At 50.3% G+C, this 24,035-nt stretch overlaps 2 protein-coding genes across 3 annotated transcripts in view; both read left to right on the forward strand.

Moving 5' to 3' along the window:
* The first annotated feature begins 341 nt into the window (after window positions 1-341).
* Window positions 342-18,676, forward strand: LOC116944625 (T-complex protein 11-like protein 1). 2 transcript variants are annotated; one of them, XM_032958354.2, is made up of 11 exons: window positions 342-551; window positions 7,192-7,307; window positions 7,543-7,672; window positions 8,202-8,322; window positions 8,779-9,032; window positions 9,431-9,567; window positions 11,261-11,451; window positions 12,293-12,480; window positions 12,742-12,914; window positions 14,488-14,596; window positions 14,986-18,676. In XM_032958354.2, the coding sequence occupies exons 2-11, from the start codon at window positions 7,214-7,216 to the stop codon at window positions 15,095-15,097; spliced, it is 1,509 nt and encodes a 502-aa protein (XP_032814245.2). In that variant the 5' UTR covers window positions 342-551; window positions 7,192-7,213; the 3' UTR covers window positions 15,098-18,676. The 2 variants fall into 2 exon arrangements, with proteins under 2 accessions (XP_032814245.2, XP_032814242.2); XM_032958351.2 differs by having other exon boundaries at window positions 343-551; window positions 7,111-7,307.
* A 3,221-nt stretch (window positions 18,677-21,897) lies between these two features.
* LOC116944624 (MOB kinase activator 2-like) overlaps window positions 21,898-24,035 on the forward strand; it is a 30,017-nt gene continuing 27,879 nt past the window's right edge. Inside the window, exon 1 of the mRNA XM_032958350.2 lies at window positions 21,898-22,042. Within this exon, the coding sequence (XP_032814241.2) occupies window positions 22,026-22,042 (17 nt within the window). The 5' untranslated portion in view covers window positions 21,898-22,025. The remainder of the gene's footprint in view (window positions 22,043-24,035) is intronic.

Here is a 24,035-nt window from a genome sequence, read left to right on the forward strand (position 1 = left end):
AATCGGCGAGCGAGAAATGGCACGCGCGTGACGTCTCCACAAGCCACGCCTCACGCGTGGGGCGTGGTTTATGCTAACGAGGGAGCACCAAAACATCGGCCACCCCACTCGCGAGCCTCTTGAGGGGGGTTAAGTGGCTCACCCAAAGTTAACCGATTCAATAAGGGACAAAGAAAACGCGTCGCGAACGATAATAATGCATTTTAAGAGAATTAATATAATTGTTGAAGTCGTGAAACTTATGAGTTACGGCGGAACTACTGACTTAAAGCTGTTAAAACGAACAACTTTTTATCGGTTCACCCCCCACTCCATCCTTCCGTCAGTTGGTCTCGTCTAATTCATACCGTGATGTCACGCTTTAAAGGGCGCATGCATTGATCAGCTGTTCCGTAGAGCCGTGTTGCTGGAAATTCACATGCGTGGTGACTGCTTTTGTTTATGGTTTAAAAAAAAACACCCTACAAATAATCATTGCATTTTAAACAGCCGGCACTAAAGCTTCTACGACGGTTCAAGAAGTCTCGCGCTTGAATCTCGCGGACACGAAGGTGAGAATGAATACACGTGTCGCCGTATCTGTTGTATTTGACCCGTCTCGCGACCGCTAGTGTTTACGTAACAGTGTCGCTGATGGTGGTGCTTGTTGTAAACAGACGAAGATGTGCTCCCATTGGCAGTAAACTAGCCCTCCCCCCACCTCCCTGTGTGCCCCACGGCTATAAAGGTGACTTAGTGTGTACACTCCGCGCTGATTTGTAATTCAATTACTCCCCTCTCAATTAACTGCTGGGGATCGTATGGGTTGAATGTAGAGTTATAGCTCTATCCGGGGTATAAGTGTATATTGAGTTGTAGCCGCCTGGCTGATAGTCCGTGAGATTGGCTAACCGCGGAGTGCGACCAGTTCGGGCGGATATAGATACCATCAAATATAGTAACTCCTATTGTGTCTACATATACAAAACAGTCATGTTTTATAGTCCATCAGCATCATTGGTGTTTCAGACCGTTGTAAAGTAAGCATGCGTTTCAGCAAGCAAACTTAGGACTGCTCTCGACTGACTGGGTCTCATCAGCAGTCATTCTTGCGGGGAGGGGAATAGAACAGACATTGTGTTTAGTTTGTTGTCCTTCCCCTGCAGCCTTTGTTAACAATCCACTGCGAGATTGAGGCTCGTCCCGCGGGTTATTTGACCATACTTCACCCCGCTGGTTCGTGCGAGTTGGTAAAGTCGTGGAATATAGAACGGGGAGAGGCGTGGAAGTGCATCTCAGCCGTGGGTGTTGCTGCACTGCCCTCGATTGCACTCCACGTAGCCTATAGCACCTGTTACACGATTGATATTCATCCATCCAAGCGCTATCCAGGCTCGACGACCTGCTTGGCTTTCGAGATGTGATGAGATGGAGCGCATTGTACGTGTCCGTGGTGTCTTGTATTTATGCAATACCCGAGACTGTAAAGTGTACTTGGCGAGTGTCGCAACTTTAAACAGGCCGGCATTAAAAGCGATCCGTAATAGAGGTGTTTGGGTTAGATCGCATGAATATAACTGTTGTGTCGTTAAACCCGCCACCACCCAGCACAGCCAATTGTGGTGAGCTTTGTCACGTAAACAGAACGTGCCAATTCGTTGCTAGTTTACAGCACACTGGTGTGTCGGAGAGCAAATCCACATTCGCGAAAGCCTACGTGTTAAACTAATTAAAAGCGATGTGAAATCGTTCCCCACGCGGTTTGCGTCGTCCACGAGTCGCGTCGTGGTCTCGTGAAGTACACAAGTTCGCCGCTTTTTTAAAAAAATATATAAATATAATCGTCATTCTAATCCACTGCTGGATGACCGCGTCCTCCGCAAGAGCCATCGCCAACAAATCGCCCACCACGAACTTATTTCATCGCTCCGTCTACTCGGCAGACGACATCAAGGACGCGTTCCCTTGGTGTTAGCGTCGATGTATGCGTGCTGAACTTCTTTCGCACCGTTCGTAGCCAACCGTGCTAATCGATATACAGTAGAAGGCACGTGTCTTTTGTTGTTGTCACGCCAATTAAAGGGCACCCGCACGAATAAAAGCCAGTGGCAACCGTCATTGTTATTTAACACTCGAAACTAAACCATGTTTTGTTCGACCAGGTAAAGGGCCCACCGAGCTACGTACCGGTAATTATTTTATTCTTCAGAAACGACCTGGCCACAAACGATAGCTCAACGAAAGCGGGCCTATCATCACGTGGACATTTATAGCCGCCAAATAATACGCCAAACGCGCCTTTCGAAATGTGGAGGGGAAAACACCCGGAGGACCCGGAGAGCGAGAGACGCGAGCTCCAAATACACAGTCAGGCATCGTCAGGGTCGGGATCGACCCCACGACTTCCTCCTGTACACCCGGCGAGGGAGTTAACATCTCGCCCCCGTGGCTGCTGCTTCTGTGTATCGCCTTGCTTCGAGTGCGCGTGCAGTAGGCCGAGAGACCGTTTATTTGTGCCGAAAGTCGTTTTAGTAGGCGTAAATAAGGTATGGTAGTGACGTTAATAGAATAGAATTTATACTTCGTGTGCATGTGCGGTCGTTGTTTACGAGGCGGCGCTGTCCCTTTAAACGAGGGGGGGCGTAGCGAGTGAGCGGTGGGGGGCGGGGTCTGCGGCGGGGGGCGGGGTCTGCGGCGGGGGGCGGGGTCTGCGGCGGGGGGCGGGGCCTGCGGTGTGACGCAACGCCGCTCGTTATAGGCTTCTTGGGTTTCGGTGACGGCACGTGGTCTCTTTGAGGGGGGGAGGGTGGGCACGTAGAGCCAGGCAATGCCAAACTCCGGGGACTCCTCGACTTACGAACGAGTTAGGATCCAGAGGTCTGTTCGTAAGTCGATTTGTTCGTAAGTCCAACTTTTCTCCTGGCGATTCCAAACGCGTTGTACAGCGTGTGCGCTAAACGCGGGGAATGGCTTTAAAAGTTGCGTAATTGTTTATTTATTTTTCTACGTGACTTTACCGAAAGAACCAAAGAGTAATTCTTGCAGTCACCAAAGCCCCAAATGAAATATAGGTGACGCTTTTTTGGGCAATGTCCCTTCGTCTTTGATAGAGTGCCCTTGCCAAAACATATTGCAATCCAGCGGTATATGTTTCACAAGCGTGACCCTGCTGATGTGACCTAAACGGTTGAAACTTGTCCAGATAATTTTGGTCTGGAAAGCCAATAGGTTGATAGACTAAAACATATATATGTGTGCAGACAAATTAGAGTAGTGCTTATATTTGTTTTTTTACCCGTGTTTCCAAAGTTGGCTGTACAAAAAAACACAAACTGTTGGCGTTCCATTTAGCTATCGGGGCGGTACAGCATAGAGATGGAGCAATGAAATCTTTGAATGTGCAGGTATTAGGTGGCACAGTAGGGGGCACAGGTGGTGCATTGGCCAATCATCTCAGTCGGTCAACCCATGGCACCAGCTGGGTCTGTCCCGTGAACTCCTGCCAGTAGGCGTTCGATACTTCACGTGGCCTTAACGTGCACATAGCCTGGCACAAGCGCTGTAGTGACATCACCACCACTTGGTGGCAAATGACGGTTATTACATATCATGATCGAGGCGGTGGGGATTTGTGGGGGTTGATGGGGGGGGGGCTTCATCCAGCAGTGGATTAAACAAATTTAATGATGATTTAATGTAGCCGAAAACAAGCCTGAGTTACATTTTGTAAAATATAACAAGTTGATTGGCACAGGGTTGGACCACTCTGTTTGGAGAACCAAGGAGCGCCACCTGGAGTTGACCTTTTGGAAGTAGATCGGCAACGTTTTTGGCAAGGACCCTCTCTTAGATATGGCTCCTTGTTCGTGGAGAATATAAATAACACAATTAATAAGTAGACAATGCATCTTTCATATGCGGGCAGTTCGCCAGCATTGGTCCAAGCAAGTCTTGACTGCTGACGAGTCATTGAATCTTGAAATCAGTCCAGTTTGCTTGTCTTGAACCAATCCTGCTGAAACTATGTACTCTCAGAAAGCCGTTTTATCCATGGGCCAAAGCAAAATTTGTACCACCTAGGTAGCAAACCCTAATTAGTGGAGATGTATTTGTACACCTGAGAGTTAATTTCTGCACAACCCCACTCATTCCAAATGGTTATCACAACAACTAACTGTTAGTGGCCGCTTAAAGAAACTGGAGCCGCAAATGTTCCGGCACCTCAGGTGGTACCATCCAAGTGAAATAAGTGGTCCGAGATCATGAACAATTGTGGCTGTTGGGATGGGTAATAACAAACGTCAGTCCTCTAAGTGGAGGAACACATGTGAGATCAAGGAGTATTTTCCACTTAGCGTGTTATTTATATCCTCCGCAGCGTCGCTCGTGATTATTTTAAGCAATGTTTTAGATATATTTTCTTTGTTCTTTCGATAAAGTTATTCCGACTACACAATCTGCAAAGCTATCACTCCAACCATGAAGAAGGACCCTCTTGAGGAGCCTTTCAAAACCATCACTTTACCCTACATTGCGGGGATCACAAAAAAGATCTCCAAAATCTGGAATAAACACAAGATCCAGGTCCGTTTCAACACATTACATAAAATCCGTGATCTGGTTCCGTCTGTAAAAGATGTGATTCCGGACATACAGTACCCTGGCGTCTACAAACTAAGTTGTCTCTGTGGTAGTAGTTACATTGGAGAAACCAAACGACATGTCTCGGACCGCATTCGTGAACACAAAGCAGACCTGAAACACGGTCGGACCAACACCTCGGCCGTGGCAGATCACTGTTATAATTCAGTAGGTTCAAATGACATTGACTTCTCCAAGACAGAGGTTCTTTGTAAGCCATCTGGCTACCATGAGAGATTCGTTCATGAGGCTATCCACATATACAAACACAGAGACAATTTCAACCGAGAAGATGGATTCTGGCTTAGCAATCATTGTAAGGATTTGATAAACCATTTCGGGTCTTAATTGATTGATCATGCTTAAGGTGGCTTTCAGACCGCTTCTATTATTTTTCGTCTCCCCCCTCCTCTTTTCCGAACATAGATGGACTCGTCCATCTGAACAAACTGTCAAATCTCTCCGTGGTGCTAACGTTAAAAAACCGCCACTTTTTTCAAATTTTCTTGTTGTGGTTTTCACACCTGATGATGATTGCTTGTGTTGCAGTCGAAACGTCGTGAGAATTTTATTATTTTATATTTTTATTATATTATTGTTTCCCTTCTACGTGACTTTACCGAAAGAACCAAGAATATGAATCCCTGCAGTCACGAAAGCTTTAAATCAAAATGTAATGTTTTAGATGTTCATGTCGAGGTTGGTGGGTGAGCCGGTGGACGGCTTCAGGAGTGGCCTCATGGCGAACGTCTGAAACGCTACCAGCGAATGATCCAATTCACAACACGGATAACGGAGCACGGCCAACTAATTATAATGTCAGTGGTGGCTCCATCACAGTGCCGGGGTGGACTCGACCCATCGCCAACGGAAATTCGACATTGGCCATCCTCTGGCATATAATGGCTCCTGCCATGGGAATGTGGAATTACCACCATTGATGCACGTCCACCAGCAGAGTGGAGTGTCATGCCAGGTACGCTTGAACAGATGGAGAGACTCTTTAACTTTTAAAATATTGCACCGAGGCATTTGGTGCAGTACTGCACTTTGCTGTATGATGAGAACCTATTACCAGATCTCATCGGATATCGGAAGCCAAGCAGAAATAGAGCCTGGAAAGCTCTTGGATGGGCAACCGCCATTTGTAAAATAGGTGTTGTTTTAGGCTGCTGTGCGGCTATGCTGTGGGCAGCAGGTGGCAGTGCTGCAAAAAGAAATATCGAGCGTATGTCTAAGGTCCCCCACTTCTATGCTGCCCGCCTTCAACAACTCGCGCTGACCAGCTTGGACAAGTGTGGTCAAATAGCAACCGGCACGGTGAGGGAAAAGGCCCTCACCCAGCAGTGGATTGGAGAAAGGGCTGCGCATGTGGGAAGAGAACACATTTCATTTGGCTGTGTTCTATGGGAAAGGCTCATTCAGATGGTCGGAACCGAGTGTCCCTGAATTCACCTCTATGGTGTTGTCCATCGTGTTTGTTTACAAACGCGTGGCTACTTTCTTTTTCCGGACTCTGATCCACACTTCGATGGCTGTACCCTCCGTGGGGCTATTTTTGGTTTTGTGTGTGTGTGCGTATGCATGTGCATGCAGTTTTTAAAGGAAGCGATGAGCAAGTGTTTTTAGCTAGCCGCTTGCAAGCTACGGAATAATTGTCACGATCTAAGTTGAATTCCAGGCCCGAATTGAGTTTTCTGTTGCCAATTTGTTTCTTAATCTGCGCTAGTCCTCCATTAGGTTGGCTTAGCCCAAAATTAGTCATTTGTACTCGGCCGCACACCAGGTGGCATGGGAGACTGGTGGAAGAATGAACGGGAGAACGCAAACATTGTCGCGAATAAGACCCTCTCATCGAGGATCCCACCACAAGTACAACCACCACCACCTAGGCATCGGGAAGCTCACTGCTCCCTCCCACAAGCCTGGATGGGTGAAAACTCGACATGAGTGTGAGGTTTTGAGACATTGGCAGAGGGTGTAATGCGCGCTGGCCACGGTACCGATATACATTACGTGCCATGCCAGGCTTAATAAACGCTCGCAAACAACACGACTTGGCCGGCGCGGTGTGTGCGGGTGTCTCAGGTTGGACTGTGCTGTGCCTCGGTGAGCAGCAGATATCTAAATCTGTATCGTAATTTTAAAAGTGGTGTCCGTTACCCTTATCAGATAGGTCAGGGTACTGTGGCAGCTCGGCTGAAGTAAGATTTCATAAATAAAAATCACGTTCAGAAGTTATAGTCAATGGTGCCTCGGTGGCTCAGGGGATCAGAACGCTTTGCCAGCTTTGCCGAGATCCTGGATTCAGCTCGGGGTCTTGCCAGTGATTGTTTAAATTCTGTGTACGCCTGAAATGTGCATCTGAAATCATGGAAGTGCCCCATTTTTTAACTACATTTGAACTGTTAGAGGTGATGGTGGTGATAGTTGTGTTGATGATGATGATGATGGTGGTCATGGTGATGATGATGGTGGTGGTGATCTCAGACGGAGTTGAGCGCGCTAACCACTGCGCCACCCATCGGATTGCGACCGCCGCTGCCCACGCGCCCCTCCCGGCGGCTGCAGCTTGTCCCGCGCAGACGCGGCGATGCTGCGGGACGAGCCGGGAGACTCTGCCGCAGTGTCCGAGGATGGGGAGATGGAGTCCCCCAGCGGAGGATCGGGCAGCGGAAGCCCCCCAGGTGAGGGCGACGCAGCGTCCACCGTGAGCACACGCCTCGAGGCTGTGGGTTTGGCATGATGCCGTGGGGTCAGCGTGGAGGCCGTGGGGGGTCGGTGTCGAGGTCGTGAGTACGTGTCGAGGCATTTGGGCCTTCGGGCCTGTGTTCAGCAACTCTGTTAAGAAATATTATAATAATCCCACCCCCCTGACCCCTAAACCCCTTATCCCATCTCGCGACTGCCGGCGTGGCACAGAGAGCCCTCCCGGCCTGGTGTCCCCCGATGTGCACACGGCCACCCGGAGCCTGGAGAAGATGATCCTGGCGCACGAGATCGCGCTCGACCCCGACTTCAGCCTCCAGCGCCACGCGCCTGCCGACGGGAGGTGATTTGCCAGCACGAGGGTCGGCCACAGGGATTTTGCATGCAATGTGCCGCTCGTTTAAATGTCCCCGGAACTCAAAGCGCCTCGCATCACGTCTCACCTCAATCATTCCAACGCCCTGCTGGTTTAAAAAAAATGTTTTTAGTTTAGGGTTAGTGGCTGATCCTAAAGGGGTGCAGGGTGGGGGGCTAATGGGGTAATGGGAGCAACCCTCCCCTCCCTTCTCCCCCTTTGAGACCCCTGAGCATTGATATTAACCATGAGAAATCAATAGAATGGATGTTTTTAGAATGTTGAGCCCCTATTTTTTAAACAATCCTAATCTTGTGCCCCGCCCTGCCGCTCCGGGGGGGGATTCTAGATCGGCCTCCGGGTGTTCACAGCGAACATCACTGACCTCTAATTAATCTGTCTGATGAATTTGAATCAAACGCCAAAGTTTTGGGTCTCAAAATGGGGTGGGGCGGGTGATCACTCCCGTAACCCCACGTCGTCCCGACCCCTGACGAGCGCCTCGGCTATTTCCCAGCCTTGAGAAAGCAGTGACGGAAGCGATGCACAAGGCATTCTGGGACATCCTGGAGACGGAGCTGTCGAGGGATCCCCCAGAATTCAGTGGGGCGCTGCGTCTCATGGGGGAAATCCAGGAGGTGAGTCGTCCGAGAGTTGTCGCCGCCGTCATTTCCCTTCTCGCCCGAGGTCGTCGCTGCGTTTTTTTGATGATCGCGACAACCGTCCCCGCGGGTGTCGGGGGCACGAAGGCGATCTAAGGCGCCACGAACCCTCGCACCCTAACCCTGACCTCTGAGCCCAGATTGAAAACGGATTTCTTTTAAAACTGCTCCTTTGTCTTAAGTTTGTTGTCCTTTCCCCCGCACCTCCAATAAGGATGGTTGGCTACGTACGGTGCGAAAGAAGTTCAACACACAAACGCACGTGGCTTAACCCTAAGCCTAAACCCTACTTGCAATCCATGCTGTTGCTGCCGCCGACTGTCGCCACGATGCTGCGGCTGACGATCGTGGTAATGTAACGACAACCGTCTCATCTGCCACCCTCCTCCGCCGCTCCCACGGCACCGGCACCAACCCGGCGCCGGCTCCCAGACGCTGCTGTCCCTGCTGCCGAGCCCGACCCGGCGCTCGCCGCTGCCAGAGTCGCTCGACGCCGGACTGCTGACGCAGCAGGCGAAGGCGGGGACGCTGGACGTGGTGGAGGTGGGCGACTCCGTGGTGCGCACGATGGCGCGGCTGTGCGCGCCCGTGCGCGACGCCGACGTGCGAGCGCTGGCGCGACTGGCGGAGGACGCCGCCGGTGATAAAGGCCGCAAAGATGTCAAGACGGCGGTGTCACTCTATCGGTGCGTGCGATCGAGTGTGCGTGTAGGTTGCCTCGGTGAGTACCTGGCGCGGTGTGCAGGGAACATTGCCACGAGGGAGACAAAGGCGGCCGGGCGTGGTGCTGGCCACCCACCCCCTTGTGTGCCGTGCCTCCCTTTGTAGATGCCACTCGCTAAAATCACTTGCCTATATTAAAAAAAAAGAGAGACGTGCAATCAGAAACTCGTCCAGAATGCGTTCCCTTGGTGAACCCAAGTTGGCCACACGTGCACGGCACATGTTTTGAGTGTCAGCTAGGCACATGGTGTATCACGGTATGAGTATCGTCACCCTCCGTGTGTCTGTCCCTGTGCATCTGTCTTGTCTATGCCCCTCTCTCTGTCTCTCATCCATCCCCCCGGGTTTCTCTTCCTCCCAGCGAGATCTTCCGAGTGCTGGACCTCATGAAGCAGGACTACGCCAACTTCTCCATCCGCTGCGTGCGCCCGTGGCTGCAGGCCGACGCGGGCCGCTACGAGCAGTCGCAGTTCGACCGCTTCCTGCGCGACGAGCCCAGTGAGTGGCGTGGCACGGCGCGGCGCGGCGAGGCGATGCACGGCGCTTGTCCCCCGTCGTTTATGACGCAGCAGCGCAAGCCGTCCGGGCCCAGCTTGTCCGGCGGTAGAACGAGCAGCTCGCAAACCCGTCTGGGGTGTTTCCGCTGTGGGCGTAGTCGGGGTTTTTTTTATATCTCACTCGATATTTTTGCACGTAAGTACGTACGTTGAACTCGTTATCGCTTTTAACATGCCGCTGCTGCTGGTGGAAGGGTGTCCGCTAGAGAGAGCTCCATTTCGCCTACCCTGGCCTACTCTTGTATGCAGGCCAGGCATCTCAGAAGATGTGGGAGTACCCACAGCTGAATGACGAACGTACGTACGTACAGTAAAACCTTGGATTGCGAGTAACTTGGTCTGCAAGTGTTTTGCTAGACGAGCAAATTTTTAAATAAATATTAATTTGATAAACGAGCGATGGTCTTGCAATACGAGTAGTACGTATACGCTTTGTCTGCCGAGCGTCACGTGATCACAACTGATCTACGAGTGCTTTGGATTACAAACACGTTTCCGAGACGAATTATGCTCGCAATCCAAGGTTTTACTGTATGTTGAACTTCTTTCGCACCGTACCTAGCCAACCGTGCTAATCGGAGATGCCGGGGAAGGACGACAAATTTCACACAAAACACTGCTCAGGCAGGCTTGGAGTAGAGATGAGTGGAGTAGAGAATGACCACTACAATACAAGATGCGTCCGTCCGGAGTAATTCTAAAGAATCGCAAGCTGATGCCGGCCAGGCGGCGCAGGGGTAGAGCAATCGGCTCGCAATCGGAATTTTGCGAGTTCAAATCCTGGTTGTGGGGTGTTTGGGGTTTGACTCGGCCAATAAACCCTCCTTCTAGCGGCGATACAATGAGCACCAGTCTGTCTGGAGTGAGTCAACAATGGTTGACTTGCTATTTATACCCCAGCCCATAGGAACGTGGAATTTCCTCCACGAGCTCAGGATTGTAAACATTGGATGAATGTAGGTAGAAAAATAAAATTAAAAATGATGTATTATTTTTTCTTTTCTTTTACTTTTTCTACCTACGTGACTATACCGAAAGAACCAAAGAGTATGAATTCCTGCAGTCACGAAAGATAAAATTTGGATGAATGCCTCAACAAACGCTCAGCAGCAAATTGGGCTGACTTAGACTCGTGTGTATTGTCTAGTCAGTGGCACGCACGCACGCAAGTACACGTGTACGTGCGTGCGTGCCACTGACGTGTACGTGCGTGCATGAGTGCGTGCGTGCGTGCGCTGTGCTACGAACCCGGCGAACCAAATTGGATTTCCTCTCACGGCAAACGCCAGTGACAATTATCTGAAATGGTCCAGGCCTCCCTTAGGTCGGCTCGGTCTCAAATGAGTACCTGGTGCGATTTGTGTAAACATCGCCACTTGAGCGTGGTGCTCTGCCGCCCACCCCCTCGTGTGCCCAACCTCCGATAAGCACGGTTGGCTGCATGCCGGGCGGAAAGACGTTCAACATAAATACATACATACGTGCCTTGATAGCTTCTCACTAATACTACTTGCCCCAAAAAATCTGTCAAGGCTATACAGGAGATCTTTGCTTTTGTGTGTGTGTGCCCACACGCATGCATCTCCTTACGCACGTGTACCCACGTGTGTGTGTGTGTGTGTGCGCGCGCGTAGACGCGCTGGAGCTGACGCGGCGCTGGCTGGCGGCAGCCGTGAGCCACACGCCGTCGCGCGCCAGCGTCTTCACACCCGATGCCACTGCCCGCACCCCAGGGGTCGTGACCCCCGTGCTAGATCCCTCGGTCGTGCTGAGCCAGGCCTTCCTCGACCTGCTCGCCTGGGAGCCAGGCGAGCCCTACCCAGAGGTGCGTGCGTGCGTGCGGGGGAGTGGGAGAGCCTCAGTATAGTGTCTTGCGCACAGCGATACGATCCCGGCGACCCCAGTTCCATTTCCCCTTACGACCAATAAGAGTTGCGAATGTCTGAACTGGTGCTGGGCCTTCTCTAGGTTGACTCGGCCCTAAATGAGTACCTGCAGTGGTCTGTAAACATCAGCACTTGAGAGGCAATGGTGGTCAGGCGTGGTCCTGGCCCTTATACGTGTTCGCCGTATTGGTCTAGATAACCGCACATTATAGCACTTGCCCTTAACGGTTGTGTGGGCTACACGGCGGGGGTGGTATCTTTGCCTGTGTACATGTACACGTGTGCTTGTGTGGTGGTGGTAGTGGTGATGGTAGTGGGGTGGGGGGGGGCAGTGGTGCAGTGGTTAGCGCACCGTGCGATGAACCCAGCGACCCAAGTTCGATTCCCATTAATGGCCAATATTGGCGACGAATATCTGAACTGGTCCTGGACTTTCCCCTACGTCGACTCAGCCTCAAATGAGTACCTGGCGCGATGTCTGAACATCGCCACTAGGGAGACAAAGGCGGCCGAGCATGGTGCTAGACACCCATCCCCTCGTGTGCCACTTACCCCAACAGTCTGTTCAGGCTATACGGGGGATCTTTGTCCTTGGTGGTATCGGTGGTTGCCGCGGCGGTGGCGGCAACGTCCAGACAGTGGGGGCGGATCGCGGGCGCCTGGAGGGAGAGGCGCCCTTTTCAGTAGGTGCTCGCAAACCGCACTTGACCCCAACAGTCTGTTAACGCTATACAGGGGATCTTTGTCTTTGGCGGTGGCGGTGGTGGCGGCGGCGCGTAGACGGTGGCGGCGGACCGCGGGCGCCTGGAGGAGGCGGCCGGGCACGTGCGGCGCCTGCGGGTGCAGGCGAGCGTGCTGCTGGTGGTGCGCGGCGGTGGCTGGGCGCGCGAGCTGCTGCGCGGGCAGCACGCGTTCCTCGCTCACGCCAAGCACGTCGTGGACGCGCTCACGCAGGGAGCCTGCCACCCGTACGAGACGCGTCAGCTCGCGCCGCCTTCGGGATTCCACCGACTTTCGTCTCTTTTTCTCACGTTCTTATCGCCGTGCTCGATTCGAGAATGTGCGCCTTCGGCGGCGCTGTTTGCCGCTGGCCGCTTGATATTTTGGGCCCCTGTGCCTCCGTTGCTGTGATTTAATAGCAAAACATCTGCCGATGTCTCCTCGCTCCCGTGCGTCTCACCCTCCCCCCCCCCCCCCATCCGTGCGTCTCTCCGCTCATCGTGTCTCAGCCCGGCCATGCTAGCCGAGGCGCTGGGCGCAGTGTCGGAGCAGCTCGACGTCGATCTGTGCCGCCTGGCCGAGCAGCGAGGCCTCCACGAGACCCCCGCGGCGGCGCGCGCCGCCCTGTGTGGCCAGATCCGGGACCTGTGCAAGCCCGGCAACCCGGTCGCGTCGCTCGTGGGTGCGTGGGCACGTGGGCACGTGTGCGTTTGTGTGTGCTAGCCTATGACTGGTACCAGCGGTGTCAAGATCGGCCTCTGTGGAGGAGGCTTGTGAAGGACGCTACTGGGCAGTTGGAGGTAGTCGCCCTCCAACAACAACGGAGGGCGGAGGAGCGACGCTCACAACAACGAGCGGAGCGCCGGGTGGCTAAAGCACAGCAGGTTGGCACAGTAGGGGGCACAGGTGGTGCATCAGCCAGTCATCTCAGTCAGTCGACCCGTGGCACCTGGGTCTGCCCCGTGACCTCCTGCCAGCGGGCGTTCGACACTCTACGTGGCCTCAAGGTGCACATGTCCTGGCACAAGCGTCGTGGTGACGTCACCGCCACTTAGTGGCGAATGGCGGTTGTTGTTGTTGCTAGCCTATTGACAGCAGTGCAGGGACGGTACGGCGGTGGAAAGAGCCGCCACCCCCCCCCCACCCCCCCTATTTTCCCATAATTCTCCTTTCCTACAGAGCCGCCCCCTCTTCTGTCAGCGCTACCAGTCACGTGACCCAGGCCTGCCGACCAATTTGCTGGTGACGTCAAGTCAAATCCCGCCCGCCCAAGCGCGTGCATCTTCACCCCCTCGGGCATTAAATTCACCTAATCATAGCGAGCACTTGGAATAGAAAGTTACAAAGGGCATTTGTCTCATCAGCCCAGCCTGCGTCCGTCTAGAGCACGGTAGTTCATGTTCGGTGGATCGTGTGTGTGTGACCAGCACAAGCGCACGCTTGGGAAGGATTGAATTGTATTCGAACACAAATCTCTGTCTGTTCACACACTCGTGAAATAATCACCATGAATCCGTTTGGACGTTTCTGTAACTTTTAGTATGAAGGTTTTTTAAAAGTAACTTGAGCCAATTTTTATTCGAGGAAATACATCCTGTTTTATATTTATTAATGTCTTTTTTTGCAGTATCTTTGATTCATTCTGTAATGTAATGTTTTGCTGTCCGCTTCATTGTTCTCCCTACTTTTACTGCATTGCTTTTCCCGTTTTGGTGACCCAGTGTTTCACGTACAACTGAAGCTGTCCTTGTCTCTTGCCTCTTGCATTCTCATCTGGTTTTACAAGATAAACTTTACACTTGAATGTTAATGCTGCCTTCCTTAAAAAACAACGTCCCATCGGTTAATGGTTTGATTCAGTTCATGGGCGCGACGGTGGATGAGATGTTAAATACTTCGCTTGGTATACAAGAAGTCGTGGGTTCAATCCCGAGCCTGATGTCTGCTGAATATTTGGCGTCTGCATGTTGTCCTCGTGATCGCGGGGATTTTTCTCCGGATCCTCCGGGTTTTCCCTCCAAATTTAGAGTGTGTTGCTGCAATAAATGTCCACATGATAAGCCACTTCATTGAGCTATCATTTGTGACAGCCAGGTCACTTCTGAAAAGAGCTATACAGCTCATTGGGCTTTCCCTGGTGAACTAAAAAATAGTTTATAGTTTTAATTTATCCACCACAGGTGTTGACGAGGGACCGTGTTTTTGTTTTTGCGTGTGCTCTGCCCGGCCGCCCCCCCACCCCCCCACCATCTCAGCGAGCCGCGTGAACGACTACCTAAAAGGGGTTGTGGAAGGACGGTCGTCCATTCCGATGCCAGGAGGACTTGCGCCGGTGGGACCGGAACTGGAAAACGTGGCTATGAAGTAAAATTCACTTTCCTTTAATCACATTCTCTCCTCACAATCATTAAAAAAAATCTGTTCCCCTTGTTACTACAGACCGGCTTCTAATACAATGCCGATGTTAAAACAGTGTTTGTGAATTTCCAGTTGAGAGCACTAGATAATCTGAAAGGAGCCTCATGAACCACAAATGAAATAAGGATAATCAAGGAGCTTTTGTCTGGCTTGATGAAAATTGGGGATTAACACTGAAACCCCAATCCTAAAGCAACTTTATTCTGACCCTATATTTGCTGGTGACATTGTCATTACATGGACTCTTACGAAATATAATTTGTTACTCTTAGAAATACTTCCGCTGAACCATTGCCGTATCTCTTTTTCCCCCATTTGCCCATTCGCCATTGCAGGTATGCCCGCCTGGTGATGCACAACCGCAACGTCTTTGGAACCCACTACTTGCGCATCCTCTGTGGGCTCATCGTGTCACCAGCGCAGGCAGGCCTGCCAGGCAAGGCCTAGGCTTCCCCCGTCAGTCTCCACGACAAACTCCGACTTCTCCCTTGCCCCCTCAAAGTTGAAGACTTAATCAGGACAAGGCGGTTGACTTGCCTGTTGTCTGATTGGTCAATAGGGCGCCATACAAATTGTTGACCTGGGTCATGTGACCGGCGGTGCTGATGGAAAGGGACGGCTCGAGAAAAGGGGAAATATGGGAGAATGTAGGGGGCTTTTCACACCGCCGTATCGTTGATATTATTCTATAGTTTTCGATTTGGAAACCTTGGTATATATATTAAACTTTGAATTACAATTTGAAAAAGAAAAAAATATATATAGATACAAAAACTATGCATTTACGTTGTGAAAATCTTTATTAAGCAAAAGAAGTGCATTTTTTTTACTAAAATGTTTTTTTTTTACTTTGAACAAAAAGGTAAAAAAATGGTGCAAAAATGATGAAAGACAGTTCACTGCCTGTAGTTACTGAAGATTTTAATGCTTTCAAGCCACCATGGTAAAGTGGTGGGGGGGGACATTTTTGTGGTGCAAAGACTTAAGTCATCCAATCCTGTCTCATCAGAGCCAGTGGTGGAAATTCCACATTCAATATGGAATGTACAATCTATACTATTATTTTGTCATGATGATGGTTATCATCAGGCGCTTTTACATAAAAGTCTGTCCCGCTTCCCCTCACCCCATAATATTTCAAACAAATTGGGGTTTATCTGCGGTTTAAAATATAATCTGGCTTCATGGTAAACTCCTTATACAGGGACTGCTCTGCTTACGAACATTCGACTTACGAACTTTCAGAGGTACAAACATGTCCTTATGTCCAGTTGCCTGTTCGGACCGAGAGTCGAAAGTTCAACCACCGCGCAATAGATGGCGGTGGCGACATCTACATCTGCAGAACGTGAAGAACCAGTGGCATCTACATCTGCAGGAGATTATACAATTTTTAAAGCCATTCCCCGTGTTTAGTGTACACACCGTACAACGTGTATGTAATCGACGGGCGTAAAGTTGGACTTGCGAACACATCGACTTACGAGCAGAATTCTGGAACCTAACTCGTTCGTAAGTAAGAGGAGTCCCTGTCTAGACAAAGGGTGGCACTAGCTCGCTCTGTAAGTTGCGACCTGTGTAGTGGGCAGGGCCTGCGATGAGCAGCAGTAGGCGGAGCCGATATCAGGAAGTGGGCGTGGCTCTGCAAAAGTGGGCGGGGGGCTCTGTAAAAGTGGGCGTAGCCCTGTAGAAGCGGACGGGAGCTTTGCAGAAAGTGGGCGTGGTCCTGTAAACGTGGGCGTGGGTCCACAAAAAAGTGGGCGGGTCCCTGTAAGTGGGCGGGGCCTATAAACGTGGGTTTGCCATCTTGCAGGTTTGAACACAGTGTGTGATGATTTTTTTTTTGCCAGATGAATTTGTTCGAGCGAGAATAGAGGTTGAAATGTTAAGCTTCCGAATGGCAGTCAGAGTATTCTGACCACGGAGCATCCAGGCCGATATAAAAAAATATATATATACCCCCCCCTTACCCCACGTTGCCCCAGATATATAAAGGTGCTTTGATCGTGGTTCTTACAGTGATAGTATTCACATTTAACGTAGAGTATATAGTACGTGTGTTGAGTTTTGGTAAAAACGTTTTGAGAGCAAACCGTCCAAAGTAATGGCTCTCATTAAATTTCGCACGCACCAGAATGTTATCATTTTAGTATATTGTTATGCAAACCTGTCAACCCCTTATCAGTGACTACCTTATTGCAGACCAATTCAGACTTTAATGGTCAGCCCGTGCTCTTATAAATCTCAACGTTCATCCTACAAAGTCCCATCACAAGGGAGAAACACAAACAAATAGACACCACTAATACATTCACCACAACTACACTCACCACTACGTACACTCACCACTACTGCACTCACCACTACGTACCTGTCAACCCCTTATTACAGACCAATTCAGACCTTATTGGTCACCCCGTGCCCTTATAAATCTCAACGTTCATCCTACAAAGACCCATCACAAGGGAGAAACACAAAAACAAATTTGACAAAAGTTATTGTTTTTTTTGCTCGTACTGAAACGGCTGTTTGCCGTATGGACCTGAAAACTCAATTTCCCTGTACAATAATACGGGGTAAACAGTATGGGTTGACAGGTATGGTAACGTCTATGATTCGTGACGTCGGTTTGTGTGTGTGTGTAAGTCTGGAATCGAACCTCGGGTCGGTTTGGCTCTCAACGCTGTTCACTAATCACTGCGCGCCGCTTCTGCACCCAGTCTTTAGGTTCACGTTAATGAAGACTTTTTAGTATTTAATCCTCAAAGCTTTTTTGACCACATCTCGTACACAAACGAGCGCGTCTGTGATGATGATGATGATGACGATGGTAACTACCGATTCAAGACTGAGTTCTTCAAGTCGTGATCATGTTCTGTGGGTTTTTTTTGGTCTCTAGTTGTGCTGCCTCGCTGGTTGTTGTTTTATTTCTTGTTTTAAACTAACATAATTTTTACTATGATTCTGGTGTTCCGTGTAAATGAGGGCTTCATTTCTCACCCGATATTTTCTAGAACGCTCCTGGGTCTGGCTTGGAGTAGGGATTCACGCCGTAAGGCACTACCACGAGAGTATAGTGTACGCCTATCCGTAATATATCCTTTATTTATCTATTTTATACCGGCTTGATGGCTCCGCTGTAGAGCGAGGGAATCGATTAAATTTGTATCACTCTGTAGGGGTAGTCAACGGTGGCTCCGGGGTCGTAAACGGGAGATGAACACTTCATCGGAGCTCATTTCAGCAACAAATCACCTCGACTTTTTATATTCCTATAATCCTTTGAACCATTTTTTTTATATATATCAAATGCAGCACCACGAGGACAATATAAGGCAAGATGGGCTGTGGCATACCAGAATTATTCCCAGAAGAGCCTTTCCGGACTGCTCCGGGTGAAATGAAGCACTCGAGTGTTTGTGGTTGTGCTCGCTGGACTAACTCTGCTTCCACCAGAAATTGAGGGCATTGCGCGTTTTCTTCCGAGCAAACGTTCTTTGCGGGTGAATGCACGGGAGAGTTTTTTATTTTTACATTTGACGTTGCGTGGACGTGACCACCGCCGGGCCATATTGGACGCTCACTTTGTTGCGTAAGGGATACACGACCCTTATCAAAAACCGATGCGGACCTCTCAAATTGTCACGCATAGCTGTAGTGGTGGTGCCAAGGCATAAGTGAACTAAGCAAAAAGCGCAGAGCTCCCAAGTAGCTCAAGGGAGTTCTGGTTTCTTTGAGGAAAAATAAATAGTGGTGCGCCAAATATCATCTTGACGCATATGAAACAAAAAGAAACCTCGCGATTGTTGTCTATTGACACCAGTTCACACGACCGTGATATCATTGCTTTGTGTAGCTTGTCCGTCAGTATCATGCTTACAGTCACACGCTGCACTCGGCAATCATTTCTGCATTGCACGTGCTGGTCGGTGGCAGCCGCTGTTCGACGATGCCATCTCACGCTTTGAGACGTCCGACGGCGGTGGCTTTTTCTCCTTTGGAAATAAAACGCACCGATGTTTGAAATGAAGATCCCATTCGCTTTATCTTATGTGCGTACGTACGTACTATGTTGAACGTCTTTCGCGCACCGTACGCAGCCAACCGTGCTAATCGGAGATTTAACACGTGGGCTTTCGCGACCAATATCATCCGTGTTTTTTTTTTCCCGGTTAGATCGTTTACTAGTACAGCACACCGGTGTGTTGGAGAGCAAATCAACACCATTTACAATCTGAGTACAATGTTTTGCCAGTAATTACAACTAGCATCAGGCGACAGCCAGATTTGAGGAGAAATCCTCCTGTTTCGTTCCTTAAATAGAGGATGTTGGAGATGTTAAGACTTTTAAGTCGCGTCAAGTTTCAAAACCGCAAGTCCCATTGCCCTTGGGGTTTTCACGTTGTTGAACGTCTCGCAGCCATGCAGTGGATTCGAGAATTGTTGTTCTCTACCTGGAGTAAATAGCAGATTGCGGTGCTGTTTACAGTGCACCAGCATTTACTGCCGATGGTGCAGGCCTTATGCAAGGGTCAACTCTTAAAGTTGTCTTTACGGCCTTTCTATGAGGGGGGAAAAAATCGGGAAACTAATCAAAACTCCAAGGGTGTTGCTATTTCGGTTACTGGGGGGGGGGGGCGTGTTAACGAAGTGCTGGATATTAGCCCATTGCTGCTACACAAACCTATTTTGTTTCCATTTTCTCCATAAGGATACTCGCCCTTGCCTGTGTGACCAAAACGTGTTTCTGTGCCCCAAGTGTGTGTGTGTGTGTTAAGTTTCCTTCAAATAACTTGGATATCTGCCTCAGTTCATTAAGTCTCCCCCCCCCACCCCCAAGTCTTTTCAGTAGGGGCCTCACCGATTTGAACCCTTTGGGGTTGGCGTTTTATGACGTCTCTGTCGTTACTCCCATGGTTGCTGCTTCCGTGAACTTCGCTCAACCGATTCCCCCACCCATGGTGAGAACGGGACATCTGTGAAAATACTGGACATCTCTGAAAAACAGCTTTGTAGCTCATCGGGTTCCTCCAGTATAGACAAATATTCAGATTCTGACTGGGTCTATCAGACACCGGACTTGTTTCCTGTCATCCCCACTGTGTCCAGGCACCACCACCAACACTTCAGATCACAACACTTCCCGCTCTATATAATTCTTCCCTCGCACTGCTCCACTTTGGAATTCATCCCATTGTCTCTTTTTCTTTTTTTCCTGAGCTCTTCTGAGCCTCACTCCGTTCAAGAAACCAGTTACAAATTAGGTGATACTGTTTGTAACTGGCCCCTGGGCGTTTGGGCCCTTTTGGGCCCGTACTGTATCTCGAAAATATATGTTACGCTTGCTTAAACGTCTCGGCAACTCAAAAGCACCTAAACGTCATCTCATCTCAAACATTCCAAGTGCACCCCCAGTGGCAGCCCTCCCTGTGTGGCGAAGGGCTCCTCGACACCTGGCCTGCAAAGCGGGCATCGGTGTGCCAAGTTAGGGAGCGATGATTGATGTGTGATCTGGCCTAGGGGCACCCCCCCCCCCCCCAGTGGCAAAACGGTCAAAGTTCAATGGTGCCGGGAGGGAGCGATTATGACAACCACACAGCTGAGTAATTTGCGGTGTAATTTTGTCGACTTTGGCAAATTCTGACCGTGACGCCTGCATACAAAGGCCCCCGCTGGTTTCAATTGGGAAAGACTGGGGGATGTGATTGGTTTTGTGGCATGCGTCGCTGGAAAAGTGATTTGGAAACTTATTCAGCGTTGTTGGTAATGCCTGCTTAGGGGCCGTCCATAAATGACGTCATGCACCTGGGGGGTGGGGGGGGGTCACATTTGTGACGATGTGCGACGAGGGGGGGGGGGGTTTGAGAAATGTGACGTCACATCAAAATGCGCAACTTTAAATAAATATAGACAACACGTTCTACTTAATTAAATGGACTTTTAATGTTTTCTCCTACATCAGAGTGCAGCGCCACATTAAATACGCACTACAATGACAATAGTTTAAAGCAATTTGAAGCATGTTAATTTTTTTTGGGGGGGGGGGGGCAGAGCTTTGTGACGTCATATTTGAGGGGGGGTCTGACTTTTTGTGACGCCGTGTGACGAAGGGGGGGGGGGTCAAAAATCGTCCAAAATCGCGTGACGTCATTTATGGACGGCCCCTTAGCCAATGAATGAAACATCTTAGCGGTGCAAGGCAACAACTGATGATTGATAAGGGGGGTGGGGGGTGTATTTTAACCACCCATATTCTATCACATCATAGGTATTATATATGCTAACCAGATTAAATTAATGTAATTTATATATAGTGTACATGCCGTCCAAACACGTTGGACGGCATGTACACTAAACACGGGGAATGGCTTTAAAAGTTGTATAATCTCCTGTAGATTGAGATGCCACTGGCTCTTGACGTTATGCGAATGCAGATGCTACCGCCGCCGCCATATATTGCTCGGCGGTCTGAACAGGCGACTCGACATACGGGGACAGGTTTGTTTGTATCTTTGAATGTTCGTAAGTCGAATGTTCGTAAGTAGAGGAGTCCGTGGAGCAGAGTTTTACATGGGTTGTCTGATCTGGTTAATTACGTCACGCAGGAGGCGGGGCCGGGGCGCGGCTATGGTAATTAGAAGGCATGGTCAGGCGTAAACACGGAGAGGGCGCGCGCGTTTGCCGCGACGTCATCACAGCTGCAGCCGATACGGCCATCTTGCTGCGGGAAGTTTAACGCGACGATGGGAGGGGGTTAGTGGCGCATCGCGGTGACGTCATGTACGGAGATTTTAGCGGGGGAGTTGTGGGGGGTGTCGGAGTAGTGTGGTGGGGGGTGGGGAGTAGTGGGGGGGGAGTAGTGGGGGGGTGGGGAGTAGTCGGGGGTGGGCAGTAGGGGTGGTGGGGGGTGGTGGGGAGTAGGGGGGGTGGTGGGGAGTAGGGGGGGGGAGGGTGGTGGGGAGTAGGGGGGGGGGAGGGTGGTGGGGAGTAGGGGGGGGGAGGGTGGTGGGGAGTAGGGGGGGGAGGGGGGTGGGGAGTAGGGGGGGGGAGGGGGGTGGGGAGTAGGGGGGGGAGGGGGGTGGGGAGTAGGGGGGGGAGGGGGTTGGGGAGTGGGGGGGGGAGTAGGGGGGGGAGGGGGGGAGGGGTGGTGGGGGGGAGGGGTGGTGGGGGGGAGGGGTGGTGGGGGGGAGGGGGTGGTGGGGGGGAGGGCGTGGTGGGGGGGAGGGGGTGGTGGGGGGGAGGGGTTGGGGGGGGTACTTCCCTGAGCAAGATGGCCGACTGAGGTTGGGCTGTTCTCGTCGCCAATCTGAAGCCGTTCCGTGGGCGGAGAAGCGGCCGGTTCATTGGAGCCGGTAACGAACGACTGCCGTGCGACATGGACTGGCTCATCGGGTGAGTCTCCGAGTCCACGACGGTTCTCCCCTTCGCCTCTCCTCCCCCTAAGCTATGTTCACCGCTGCCCTTCTCGACCGCCTTTGTCACTCTCGGCCGCGGCCGAGGCCCGCGAGGCCTAAGTCAGACCCCGACCCTCGACTAGATCCTGCGGCCGGACGAGTCCGGGTTCCCGTCGAGGCATGAGTCCAGAGTCAGGCAAGGCCGCTACGGGGTCGCGACGGAAAGTGGTGCTAATGAATTGTCTTAATGTTTGGTCACGTTTATTGGGGGTACGTTTTGGTAAAGTAATCTCTGGTGCTTTGCGTCAAGCGAGGCGGTATTATTTTGGGATGCGGTCCGTTGTAAGAAAAGGTGGTGGGAAAGTGTTAACTTTTAGGTGCATGCTGTGGTTGGGCGTGTACATAGTGTATAAACAAGCAACTACATTATTTAAAAAAACACATACACGTACAACAACGGCAGCCGACATTCGCCTCTTAAGTGACGATTGTACCAGGCTAGGTTCGCCTACGAGGTGAGGTTAAGTCTGGGAAGGCTCTCCGCTGGCATAAAGTGACAGCACACCTGAGGTGACTGGCAGATGCACCACATGCCCCGACCACTTTGCCACATGTAGCACATGCATGCAGTACACTGTATATGCACATACGCTAGATTGGCATACGTACACACAAAAAAACAATTTAAAAAAATATCCCCTGTATATCCTTAACAGACTGTTGGGGCAAGTGATATTAGCGAGTACCTATGAAGGCCGGGACGGCACCACGCCCGGCCGCCTTTGTCTCCTCAGTGTTTCCATATCGCACCAGCTACTGTGCTTATTTAAGGCTTAGTCGACCTAGGGGAAGCCCAGAAGTGGGTCAAGTACAGTCACCGTCACTGGTGTTGGGCGTGAGCGGGAATCGAACTCGGATTCTCCGGGATCGTTACGTAGTGTGTGTGTTAAAGCACAGTTGGAGAACAAGAGCTGTTTAAAAAAAGGTTGATTAACTCTGAAAGTGCAACACACACACAAGCGTCTAAACCATTTAAGAAGCTATTGAGAGCAGAGAACAACTATTAATCAATCGGTGGGAACAGCGAAAAAGTAGTTGATGATTGGTAAATCACACAGTAGGCCGTGGATAGCGATATTGAACCATAATCATGATTGATTTTAAGCTTTCGTGACTGCAGGAATTACTCTTTGGTCACGTAGAAAGAAAATAAATTAAATAATAGAACACGACGTTTCAATTGCAACACAAGCAATCGTCATCAGGTAAAACTAAATTTGAGAGACAAAACACAAACACGGAGACACACAGACAGACACACAAGCAGAGAGAGACAACACAGAGAAACACTCTGTCTATGCTGTGTGTCTCTCTCTGTGTTGTCTCTCTCTGTGTGTCTATGTTGTGTCTCTGTGTGTCTCTGTGTTGTCTCTCTGTGTGTCTCGATATTGTCTCTCTGTCTCTTTGTTGTCTCTGTGTGTCTCGGTGTTGTCTCTCTCTGTGTGTCTATGTGTGCGTGTGTCTCTGTGTGTGTCTGTGTTGTCTCTCTCTGCTTGTGTGTCTGTCTGTGTGTCTATGTTGTGTGTCTCTCTCTGTGTGTCTGTTTTGTCTCTCTCTGCTTGTGTCTTGTCTGTGTCTCTCTCTGTGTCTCTGTGTTGTCTCTCTCTGCTTGTGTGTCTATGTTGTGTGTCTCCGTGTTTGTGTTTTGTCTCTCAAATTTAGTTCTACCTGATGACGACTGCTTGTGTTGCAATCGAAACGTCGTATTCTATTATTTAATTTATTTTCTTTCTTCGTGACTTTACCGAAAGAACCAAGGAGCATAATCATGATACAGATCGAATTGTTAAACTTGAGGATTTTATTCAGGTTCAGTATTTATATAATAAAATGCATATACAGTATCCCAGAATGCACATTTTTCCAAACGTGTAAGAGAATGTTCCAATGGAACAAACAACAAGATATGGTTTGAGAATTTAACAAAGACG

This window comes from Petromyzon marinus, chromosome 21, assembly GCF_048934315.1.
Source record: "Petromyzon marinus isolate PM22_M1 ecotype Great Lakes invasive population chromosome 21, UKy_Petmar_22M1.pri1.0, whole genome shotgun sequence".
Classification (NCBI taxonomy): Eukaryota; Metazoa; Chordata; class Hyperoartia; order Petromyzontiformes; family Petromyzontidae; genus Petromyzon; species Petromyzon marinus.

Bases quoted from the DNA above. Each gene is read 5' to 3' on its own strand.
- LOC116944625 (XM_032958354.2), top strand. From the start codon at position 7,214: ATGCTGCGGGACGAGCCGGGAGACTCTGCCGCAGTGTCCGAGGATGGG. The intron at 12,481-12,741 runs GTACGAGACGCG...ATCGTGTCTCAG, and splicing joins ACGCAGGGAGCCTGCCACCC to CCCGGCCATGCTAGCCGAGG. The intron at 14,597-14,985 runs GTAAAATTCACT...TCGCCATTGCAG, and splicing joins CTGGAAAACGTGGCTATGAA to GTATGCCCGCCTGGTGATGC.